Here is a 12,243-nt window from a genome sequence, read left to right as displayed (position 1 = left end):
AAAATCCCACCTAGTTGGGTCATATTCCATTAGTGGAAATGAGAAGGATTATGCTTTGTTTGTTACTCGTAAATCTTTAAATGGCTCAGTGCCAAATATTTTCAAAACAGGCATTGACTTTTTGGATCACTATGAAGGAGAATTTTCCACGTACCAAATAAACAGTGGTTTTGCCTTTTGCTCAGCAATTTACACAATCCCTGTCCTTTGCAAGTTTATTTCTGTAAATTCATATGGACACTTTTTAGCTAATAAATTATAAATATGTCCATGACCAGACATATTATCTGTTCAAGGTAATTCAAGACTACCTGTGTAGCCAATGATGTTAGAACATTTTCTCATTTCTTAAGGTAGTATTTAACAGTCACCTGCAGTAACAGTAAGATGTTTCTTTGTTTAAATCATGGTGTGTCTGCCATTTTAAAAGATTAAATATGAGTTGACTCCTACTGAAAAAATGGCGGGAAGCATAAGGTAGAGGAGTTGATGGTGGAACATGACAGAATCTTATTTTCTAATGTAGAGAGGTATTGCCTGAGTACTGCTGTTTTTTTTTTTCTAAGAAATGCATATTGACAATGTACAATCTAAAAGCCAGAATCAGAACTATCTTACATACTACAAAACATTAATTCTATGATATAAGAAGAGTAATGAATGAGAGTCGATTAGAGAGCAAGATCTAGAAATAAAAAATCAATTATTTAACCCTCTCCCAAATCAATTTTTAGAAATACTACCTATATAAAGTAGAAGACTGAGAAAAAAGCAATTGATTTCTAACAGTTTACAAATATAAATATCTAAATGTGAAATAATAGAAAAAATATTAGAAAAATAAAGCCCCGCCCTTATTGAAATAGCCTTGAAAATATATAAAAAATCAAGTTTTAAATGCTGTTAGATCAATAGAGATAGAAATATACATATAGGTATATAAATGGATATATACACATACATTCGTATGTATGCCTGCGTATATGAGCCTTTATGATTCTTGCTGTGAGCATTCATCCAACTGATATAATGAAAGCATAAGGATAATTCTCTGTTTAATCTCAGAATTTCTATATTTTATTTCCCAATTTATTCCATACAGAAACAAATGTATTAATTTATACTTGATCAGTAAATCAGTAATAACATTCTGAAACATAACATACACCGCATCACAGGATCACCATTTAAAGTGTGATTTAATGCTAGGGCACATGGGTGGCTCAGTCGGTTAAGTGTCTGATTTCGGCTCAGGTCATGATCTCGCAGTTGGTGAGTCTGAGCCCCAAGTTGGCCTCCGAGACTGGAGCTTGGAGCCTGGAGCCTGCTTCAGATTCTGTGTCTCCCTCTCTCTCTGCCCCTCCCTCTGTCTGTCTGTCTGTCTGTCTCTCTTTCTGTCTCTCTCAAAAATAAACATTAAAAAAAAGAATAGATTTTTAACTTCACATCTCTTTATCATTTTTCTTTCTCATTTTTTATGCTGGACAGTTTTTTTTTTCAAGTGTTGAAATATTTCCAGTTGTTAAGGTTATTGACTTTTTTGTGGTCAGTGCATATGAATATAATAGTAATAATTACTATTATTCTTAAAATAATATTGGCTCTAAGGAGGTGGTTCCTAAATCTAAAAAATTAAATGACAAGTATAGTGAAGGCTTATATATATTATAATAATGAACTTAAGGGTGTCTAGAAATAGAATATTAATTTCATTAAATTGAACCATAGGAAGTTGCCCATTGTTCTTGTATCCTGTTAAAAATAGTGTGCTCCTATGTTTAAACCACATATTTATATTTGATAGATTTCACTTAATTAGATAAAGGTTAGAAGAGATGGTTAGTCAAAATTGTATATACTGACCGCGATATGTTGCTAGCTATTGTTACACATCATCCCAGAGATCAGGCAAAATATTGAGAACAAATACTGTCATTCTAGTTGATCTCATTGGTGTGAACAAAATAAGTACCAATTGTGGCTCAGAATACACAAAGTCCATACAGAAAAGATTTGCTAGTCAGGAATTTTTTAACACAATAAAAGATAAAGGTGCCTGATTTGGTTTTGATTGCACATGTCAAATATCAAGTATCCACACAAATTTGCAGAAGTCATATGTCATACTATACTTAGGTAAACAGTTAAGATAACCAAAGGTACACCTGTTTTTTAACTGTATGAAAAATAGGGTTAGGAATAATGAATTTTGATTATAAATTAATATTATTGAAATAGACCATTAAGTTGAATTTCATTAGGTATGGCAGAAAAGGTATCGTGGTTATCATCTATTACTATAGTGACATTTCTCAAAAAAATCAATTAAAAGGAATCACTCCTCTAAGAATTTGACTCATCATGTGAATGGCTACTTTGGTTTGCATTTTTAGAAAGGAGAATGTTCTGTTGGCTTGTAATAATACCCATAACATTATAATTTATTATGGAGAATTTCATTTGTTGCCTCAAAAAAGTTTTTTTGTTGTTGAATATATAATTTGCTTATGACTCACAACAGCTGATGTGTATTCAGTTTGTTTAAAAATACGCAAAATAGTAAATGTTTTATGACTACATTAGTGAGCCTAATTCTCAAGCATTCTAAAGAGGGAAGAAAAAGGAGCTTCAAAAGTGAAAATCATAAAGGCGAGGAAATGATTCATTGCTGAAATAGAGGATAAACATCAAAACCAGCCCTCCAAACAAGAATTCAGTCTTTAGTCATGGAATATGTCCTAATACCCTTCAGCCTCCTACACATACAAACAACCACTTCCCAACCCCATGTTTCATGGCTGTAGAAACAGGACAGTCAACTGGTTGCTCCCATGAATTTCTTGGAAATGGCTGAGGGATTCCTTTTCTGTATAAGATATAAATCTATTCAGGCAGGAAGAGTAAAGAAGCTTTCTTTTCCTCATTTTTCATGCTTACCTTATGGAGCATTCTTGGTTGTAATTCTTCAGTTCAACTGCTGACTTTGCCACTGAATTACGTGGGTAAGTCTTTCTAGGGCCTATTTACCTTGGCTTACTAGATCAGCTGCCATGACCAAATATAATCACAGGGAATGTGATTAAATCTGAAAATTGTACTTATAAAATTATTCTTTGCATGTTTTCACATGGTAAAGATGTGAACAAATGTTTGTTAGACCGTGTATTTCAAGTGCCCAGATACTAATGAAAACATTTGAAATATTAAAGCTACAAATTCCAGATGTTTAGAGATCTCTAGATATGTCACTGAAATAGTCCGTTTTTGTCCAGATGTTTGGTATTACAATAGTTTCTTCAAAGGGCAGGTATTTATGGTGTTATATAAATATGGGTTATAGCATTGGGTAGTTCAACATTCTCTCAGTCTCCTTGCCTCTGGCCACCTTAGGAAATTGTGTGGCAGTTGCAGACACATATTTCATTTGTGTTCTGCTGTGATATATTGTGAACCCTAAAAAGACAGGTATTTTGAACTTTTATATAGAAGGATATAATGTGAATGACTAAATAAATTAAATAAAAAGGTAAAATGAATGTTTACCAAGTGGCAACAGTGATTCTCACAGTATTATTAAATACAAAAATATTATTACTAGATTCTGAAATACATCATTTGAATAAATTAATCACAGCAAAAATCTCTTTGCTGCTTTATTCAGTAAAAGGAATCAAGATGGGAATAAATGCTTTCCTGTTTATTTAAATAGTATTTTGATCATCTAGACAATATGAATACTAAATACTTTGTTGACTAAGGAATAAAAAGTGAGAATTCTTCCTAATAAGTAAATGTTCTGAAAAGTAAGGTATATAACTGACCACTTTAATTATTCACTACTATAATACAGCAGGCTATTATATATTTGTTACTTTTTAACATGAATATTTTTTGAAAAATACCTGCATGCCTAGATATTAAGAGTCTATAAGGTTTGGTTCATATGGTTTGATTTCATGAATAATAGTATTTTTTCATAATTCAGATTCTTGGGATAAAGAATTTATTTTATTATTTTTTTAAGTTTATTTATTTATTTTGAGAGAGAGTGACAGAGAGAGCATGTATGAGCAAAGAAGGGGCAGAGATAGGGAGAGAGAGAGAGTTTCACTGCAGAGCCTGACACGGGGCTCAGTCTCATCATCATGAGACCATGACATGAGCCGAAATGAAGAGTCAGACGCTTAACCAACTGTGCCACCCAGGTGGCCCGATAATTTATTTTTATCAGAGTTGTTAATCATACTACGTAACATGACAATACACGCTTTATATGGAATCTTGCCTTAGATCTGAGCTTAAAAATGGGAATATTTGAAAAGCAAAAAAAAAAAAAAAAACCAAAAAAAACAAAACTTCATTTATCTAGTACTTTTCAGAAAAATGGTAGACCAGAATATAATATTGGCTTAGGACCCCCAAAATAATAAAAGCTCACAGAATTTGTATATCGTGCTCCAAGATGAACAGATTTAATTGTATGCAAAATGTTTGTAGATCCAATATCCTAGAACCTATAGTATTACTCTATGTTACTGGGACAAAAATTTCAGATACCAATAACATCAAAAGCATGAGATTCTCAGAGGAAAGAATTTGCTATAATAATTGTGTGGCAGCATAAACTGAGAGGCACATTGAGCCAAGGGTAGAGTTCTATACCATATCATGGAATATTAGGGGAATCTCTTAATAGTGAATTAGCAGTGATACCAACCAGAACAACAGTTTACATATATTCCTTATTTTATTTTATTTTATTTTATTTTATTTTATTTTATTTTATTTTATTTTATTTTATTTCATTTCATTTCGTTTCATTTTGTTTTGAGTGAGAGTGTCCTAAGTAAGCTGCACACTCAGCATGGAGCCTGACAGGGACCTTGAGATCCCACTACCTTGGGATCATGACCTGAGTCGAAATCAAGAGTCTGATGCTCAACTGACTGAGCCACCCTGGCACCCCAATTTAAGGATATTCTATAAAGTATGAAGCTAATCCTTATACCAAAGGTTTCGTATATAGCCAGTAAACTGTTACTTACCATGCCTCTTTTCTTGACTCTGAATACCTAGGGACTTTATCTTATTTATTTGTACATTCCTCACTCTAACCCCACCCAGTTTTTATCTAAAACATTAGCTGTTGCTAACATTCAGTACTATCAAGTATATGAATGAATAGATAAATGGAGCTTGAAAGTCACCAAGGAAATGGGAGATTAGCTCTACTTTGTCTAGTTTATAAATGCAGATTATTATATGAAACACACGTGTAAGCTTTAATTAAAATAAATAGTATATTTGTCTCTAAAAATGAAATGTCAGGGGATACCTGGGTTGCCCAGTCGGTTAAGCGTCTCACTCTTGATTTCAGCTCAGGTCATGATCTCAACACAGTTCATGAGTTTGAGCCCCATGTGGGGCTCTGGACTGACAGTGTGTAGCCTACTTGGGATTCTCTGTCTCTCTTTCTCTCTGCCCCTCTCCCATGCTCATGTTTTTTTCTTCAAAATAAGTAAATGAACATTTAAAAAAATTTAATGAAGTGTCAAGCATATGAATGATTATGCTTTAGCTAACTTACAAAAAAAAGAAAACAAAAGCTATTTTTTTTTCAATTCAACCAATGAAGCTGGATTATAAAGTGATACTAAATTAAACTATTGTTTACTTATTTTTGAAACTGTGGTTTTTAAAATTTTTTTCCACATTTATTTTATTTTTGGAGAGGCAGAGAGAGAGAGAGAGCACAAGTGGGGAGGGGCAGAGAGAGAAGGAGACACAGAATCCGAAACAGGCTCCAGGCCCTGAGCTGTCAGCACAGAGCCTGATGCGGGGCTCGAACCCACAAACCGTGAGATCATGACCTGAGCCAAAGTTGGAGGCTTAACCAACTGAGCCACCCAGGTGCCCAAAACTGTGGTATTAATATTCTAATGGAAATATTGATTTATAATCTAGGATTGCTTTTATAGATTTGCTCTTAATACTGTGATGCTAGTAGAAAAACATATGCTTTTCCCCAAAATCTTTCTCTCATTTCATTTCACCTCAATATTTTATAGTATATTAGAAAATAAATCTGGACACACTGACTTTTGATATTTTGCATTCTTCCTTTCTATTTTTATAGGATGTACCTATATTTGTTGCTGTTTTTTGTCTTGTTATTAATTTCATGTAGTTTTGGTATCAAATATGTTATCTGACCTCTAGAGAAAATAGTAAATAATTACTGTATAATTATCAAATGCTTTCACACACACACACACACACACACACACACACACACATATATATATATACACATGTATGTGTCTTTATGTATGGATATATAGCTACCATTGAATACTATGAAAGTCTTTTATCAGTCTGTTTAAAAAAAAGAAATGGCAAAATTTCACATGGTAACATAGAAAAGAACACAAAATAGCCTATACGGTCTCTAAAATCAATACCATATTCTTACATTTTTCTCATTTAGAATTGCACATAACAGGTTTTATACTGTTATTATAGAATTACTGTACCCCTTCTCACAGAAAAGGAAATAAGTGTAGATCTTAAAAGAAACGTATTCCTCCCATTTTCTGCCAAGATTATTTTGACTGAATGTTTCAGCTCTTGGTGACAATGATGATGATGTGTTTCTTCCATCTGGAATTGTCCATGGAGAAAATGTCCCTATGGAGAATCTTGAAAGGCTCATTATTCCAATATTACAAATATGAAAATTGGGGCAGAGAGAAGTATAATTTTCTCAAATTCACACAGAAACTCAGAAGTGAAGCCAGGAGTAGAACCCAACTCATGTGGAAAAGATCTAATGCAACATGCAATGTCAAGCTTGCAAAGGTAATTAAATTGAGTAGTATAATTACCTAAATTATAGTACAGGAAATAGTGTCATATTTACAAACCTAATTATATCGAGTAGGAGAATTACATGAATGATAGTAATCATATGGATGGAGTTCACATACTTTATAAGCTTTACTTTTGTATTCTAACTACTTAAAAAGTAGGGGTTTGAAATATAACAGGAACAACAACAACAAAAGTCCAATCTGAAGCCAAACTACCCCCAGATTTAAATTCTGGCACCACATTTTCCCCTCTGTGTAATCTTAAACAAGTTACTTAACCTCGGCGTCTCAACTTCCTCATCTATAAAATAGGAATAATGTTAAAGATATCTGGAAAAATTGTGACTATTAGAAATATTACATAAACCATACCTATAGTAGTCTAGCCTTAAATAGGTATATAATAAAAGGTAACCGCTCATCATTTTGATATTAAGTAATAACACCTGAACATCCATCAGCTAGTTTTTGTTGTTGTTTTTAAAGTTTACTCATTTTTTTTTTAAAGTGATCTCTATACCCAATATGGGACTCGAACTCACAACCCCAAGATCAGAGTTGCATGCTCTACCAACTGAGCTAGCCAAGTGCCCCCATCAGCTAGTTTTTAGTCATTCTTCTTTCATTTTTCTGAGTTCTTAATCAATCTTTTTCAACAGGGAATTTTTTTCATTCCCTAATGGATTAAAGTAAGAATGAGCAATGTATGATATAAAATTTCAGTTATGGCCTCATAGGCCAATGAAAATGCAGTTGAGAAATGTCTTAGGTAATTTTTTTTTTTTTTTGGTGGAAACATCTGAGGAAATTGTACCAATTTTTATGGAGTATTGTGATTTGAAGTCCACTAAAATAAATACACTTTTTTTGCAAATTTAATATATTACTCTTCACCTTCTTTTTAGCACTGTGCATTTACAGAAATTAATATAGTTCCTAAAATGAAAGTGGAGACTGGGGTGCCTGGGTGGCTCAGTCGTTAAGCATCTGATTTCAGCTTAAGTAATGAATTCACAGTTTGTGGGTTTGAGCCCCGCATCAGGCTCTGTGCTGACAGCTCAGAGCCTAGAGCCTGCTTTGGATTCTGTGTCTCCCTCGCTCTCTGCCCCTCCCCCACTTGCAGTCTATCTCTGTCTCTCTCAAAAAGAAATAAACATTAAAAAAAAATTTTTAATGAAAATGGATAATATTGAAAACATTCATGAAGTAGACTAAAACAGAACTATCTCTCCCAGATATAAAGACTTATTATGAAATTTAATAATTAAGGCTATAGCATACATGGAAACTTGGTTTATAACATAGTTGAAATAGCGATCACTGGAGAAAAAGGGCGGACTATTTAATTAATGGTTTTGCGGCAATTTGTTATCCATACAGAATAAAGTAAAATTTGATCTTTGCACTGTATACTAAAATCAATACTTCATGGATTAAACACTTCAATGTGAAATGCAAACCTTAAATGTCATAGAAGACGACTTCGAAAAATATCTTAATGGCTTCAGCAGAAAGAGGGTTCTTAATGAAGACATAAAAATGATAGCAATGATAAATTTGAGTATTTATTTCTTTTTTTAATTTTCTTTTTTATTTTTTTAAATTTACATCCAAATTAGTTAGCATATAGTGAAACAATGATTTCAGGAGTAGATTCCTTAGTGCCCCTTACCCATTTAGCTCATCCCCCCCTCCCACAACCCCTCCAGTAACCCTCAGTTTGTTCTCCATATTTATGAGTCTCTTCTGTTTTGTCCCCCTCCCTGTTTTTATATTATTTTTGTTTCCCTTCCCTTATGTTCACCTGTTTTCTCTCTTAAAGTCCTCATATGAGTGAAGTCATATGATATTTATCTTTCTCTGACTGACTAATTCCACTTAGCATAATACCCTCCAGTTCCATCTACTAAATTTGAGTATTTTAAACGTTAGGGTTTCTGAGCATCAAAAGACACTCTAAGGAAATGAAAAAGACTATAAATTGAGAGAAAATAGTAGCAGCCATATAAGCACAAAGCATTAAATTAGCATTCAAAATATATTTTAAAAGTCTATAAAGAATAAAACTAATTTAAGAAGACTTCAATGCCAACGGCATATAGAGGGATTTCACAAAAGAAGATTTAAGCATCATTTTAAATGTACTTTACTCGTTAGTAATCAGCAAATGCAAAATAGGAACATGGTAAGATAACATTTATAGTCATTATATTGGATAAAAATTGATAACTCCAAATGTTGATATAGATGTGGATCAATAACAACTTTTACACTCTGGACTCTATGTGTATATGTGGCAGCAGTGGATAAATTGATGCAATTTTGAAAACAGTTTTTCTGTATTATCATGTTAAGTTGAATGATCATATACCCTGTGACCCATTGATACAAACCCTGGATATATACTCAGAGAAGTTTGATCATATGTTTCTCAGAACACAAATGCAAAAATGTTTATAGTATCATCATTTATAAAAGGGGGGTGGGGGGAAGAATTCAAGTGCCCATGGACAGAAGAGTGGATAAACTGGTATATTCATACAGTGGAATAGTATACAATCATAAAGAATGACTGACTGCAGTCTCTTGAATCAACATGGATAGATCAAGAAGCATGTAGTTAGAAACATTCCATTTGGATAAACCTAAAAGACAAGCAAAATTACACAGTACTTTTTCAGGTCACATATTGTGAAAAATACTTTGTGTTGTTTGGTTGTTTTATTTGAAGGATTGGAGATGATAAGCATAAAATTTAGGCTTTGAATGGAGTAGACAGATCAATGAAATGTAAAAGGGACAGTTTACAAGAATGCATAATGATGAGAAATGCAGTGTGAAAGGAACATAAAGTTCCTCTAAAACAAGAAGATAAAATGTGCCAATATTATTCTGGTTCTGAAAATAAATGGTCATTTAATGTATATTTAATTTTTTGTTTTATGATATATATGTACATATACCATATATATATATATATATATATATATATATATAAAACTTTAATGTATCAGGCAAATTCAATTAAATTTTAGAAGGAAAACTTATGTCTACAAAGCTGATGTGAAATATACACGTGTATTTAGTTGTATGTATATATATATATATATATAGAGAGAGAGAGAGAGAGTTCAAAATATGATATATAGTTTATAAGATGAACTCACACCGGTGGTACGGTCACATACAGCTTTGTGAATGCAGTAGCAGGCTGCAGTGGCCCAGAATGGTCCTTTAAGATGTAGCTTCACCAGTAGCTCTCTGAGTATGTTTCAGATTGGTTCAGGAATTGACAGCTGGATGTCAAATCAAAGGACTTGGGAAGAAAAAATGTTTGACCAAGAAAACTATTAAAATATTGGCTGAGATTCATAGAAACTCTTTATAAAGCCAAGTACCCTTGAGCAACCCAAAATGACAACATTCTTTCCCATCTATTTTTTAATACTGTATGTCATAAAATACAAAATAGAGTACTTTGTGTGCATCTTCTGGAAGTTTAAATCACTATCATCAGTATGGGATCTGGTTAAATTCAGTGCTGGTTTATTTTCATATTCAGTCCTTCACAGTGTCCTTGTCTAAGTCTTTGAGGAGTTATTTTTTCATTGATGACAGAAAAGGAGGGGAAAAATGCCATTTCATTTTCTTTCTTGTTTTTCTTTCTTCTGTTTGTTCCTTTTCTTTGTTAAGGTGAAAGTCTGGTTCCAGAACAGGCGCATGAAATGGAAGAGAGTAAAAGGAGGGCAGCAAGGAGCTGCAGCTCGAGAAAAGGAACTGGTGAATGTCAAAAAGGGAACACTTCTCCCTTCCGAGCTCTCGGGGATTGGTGCAGCCACCCTCCAGCAAACAGGGGACTCTCTAGCAAATGAAGACAGCCACGACAGTGACCACAGCTCAGAGCATGCACACTTATGATACACAGAGAGGATCAGCTCCATTCTCAGGAAAGAAATGTCGTGATGGCAAGCCTTACTCAAACATCGTTTACACAGAGAGATGACTATGACAGTGATTTTTAATTATTATTAAATTCAGGCATCTCCAGTCTGTTTTCATGATTTATAGAGGGTTTATACTAAGTGCCACTTATTAAAGATGCTTCCACAGTGAAGATGGAGGTGAACTTGCTTTGACTGTTCCAGATGTGTTGGTCGTGTGTGTGACAGTAAGTAGGTATGTTTGCTTTTGCTTGCACTGAAAATTAAATTGCTATCAAGAGCAAACTATGAGACCTTTTAATTCAAGATGCCTCCAGAGTGAAGATGCAGAAGACGAACTTGCTTTGAACATTCCAGATGTACAAGGTCATGTGTATGACAGTGGGCAGGTATTTGCTTTTGCTTGCACTGACACTTAAATTGCTATTGAGAACAAACCATGAAACATTTTATCCTGAATAGCCACAGTGCCTGAAATCATTCTTAAGTGGATGAAAAATGTATTTTAACTCTGTATATATTACCCTTAAGTCATTTTCCTGTCTTCACTAAGTTTAGCAACGCATTCATATTAGCTGATGAAAATAGGCACTTACGATGACAACCAGAACCAGCTTCCTGTCTGTTTATGCATTTTGTCATCCCAGAAACAATCAGCACGTGCTTACTTGTGTTCAAGTAGAGAAAAATACATTAGAGTCTGATAGGACATATTCTTGTACCACAGACAAAACAAATCTTATGTTGCATTTTCTATCAACTGCTGCTAATACATTATTATAAAACTTACCTAGCTCCTCAATTCTTCCTATCTTATAGCTTGACAAAAAAAACTAGGATCATAGGCAAATCAGTTAACTTGCAGAAAGAGCTTTGTATGACAGACTTTGTCTGATTTTATTTCTTGAAAATGCTAGCTGTTGTATGATTTAATTAAGAAGAAAAATATTTCCCTCGATTGGTGATGGTATTGGACAAGTTGCAAAGCAAAATTGACTCCTCAAGTTGGTAGAAGATAAAATTCTGAATGTCTTCAAATTAGATTCAGTAAAAACATTATTTTTTCATATATGATGTATTCATGCAGAACAACAATCTTTGTATTTTGTAAAAAAAAAAAAGTGTTTAATAAATGACCCTTTGTAAATAATTTTGGTCTCCCTACTGTGATTTTCTAAATTGTTACAGGTTTTGATGTAAACACTTAAGAAAGTTCCAAATTCATCTGCATTGTATATATCCAGATGATCATAATAAATGAATCATCTACAGTTTCCTTTTGGCTTCTGAAATTGTTTATTATGAAAAAAAACAATCAATCCTGGAGTAATCAAAAAGCATATAAGAACACGTATATATTAAGTCACTTTTCTGATTTGAAGAATATGCGAAATGGATTTCGTGTGTATTTTATGAAATTGAAGATAAAGGAA

The 12,243-nt window shown here is 33.2% G+C and overlaps 1 protein-coding gene across 1 annotated transcript in view; it reads left to right on the top strand.

Annotated features, from left to right (window-relative positions):
* MEOX2 (mesenchyme homeobox 2) overlaps positions 1–12,017 on the top strand; it is a 65,618-nt gene extending 53,601 nt beyond the window's left edge. Inside the window, exon 3 of the mRNA XM_007089090.3 lies at positions 10,563–12,017. Within this exon, the coding sequence (XP_007089152.1) occupies positions 10,563–10,787 (225 nt within the window). The 3' untranslated portion in view covers positions 10,788–12,017. The remainder of the gene's footprint in view (positions 1–10,562) is intronic.
* The last annotated feature ends 226 nt before the right edge of the window (positions 12,018–12,243 follow it).

This window comes from Panthera tigris, chromosome A2 (genome assembly GCF_018350195.1).
Source record: "Panthera tigris isolate Pti1 chromosome A2, P.tigris_Pti1_mat1.1, whole genome shotgun sequence".
NCBI lineage: Eukaryota > Metazoa > Chordata > Mammalia > Carnivora > Felidae > Panthera > Panthera tigris.
Note: the sequence above shows the minus strand (reverse complement) of the source record. Positions and strands in the feature narration are given on the sequence as shown.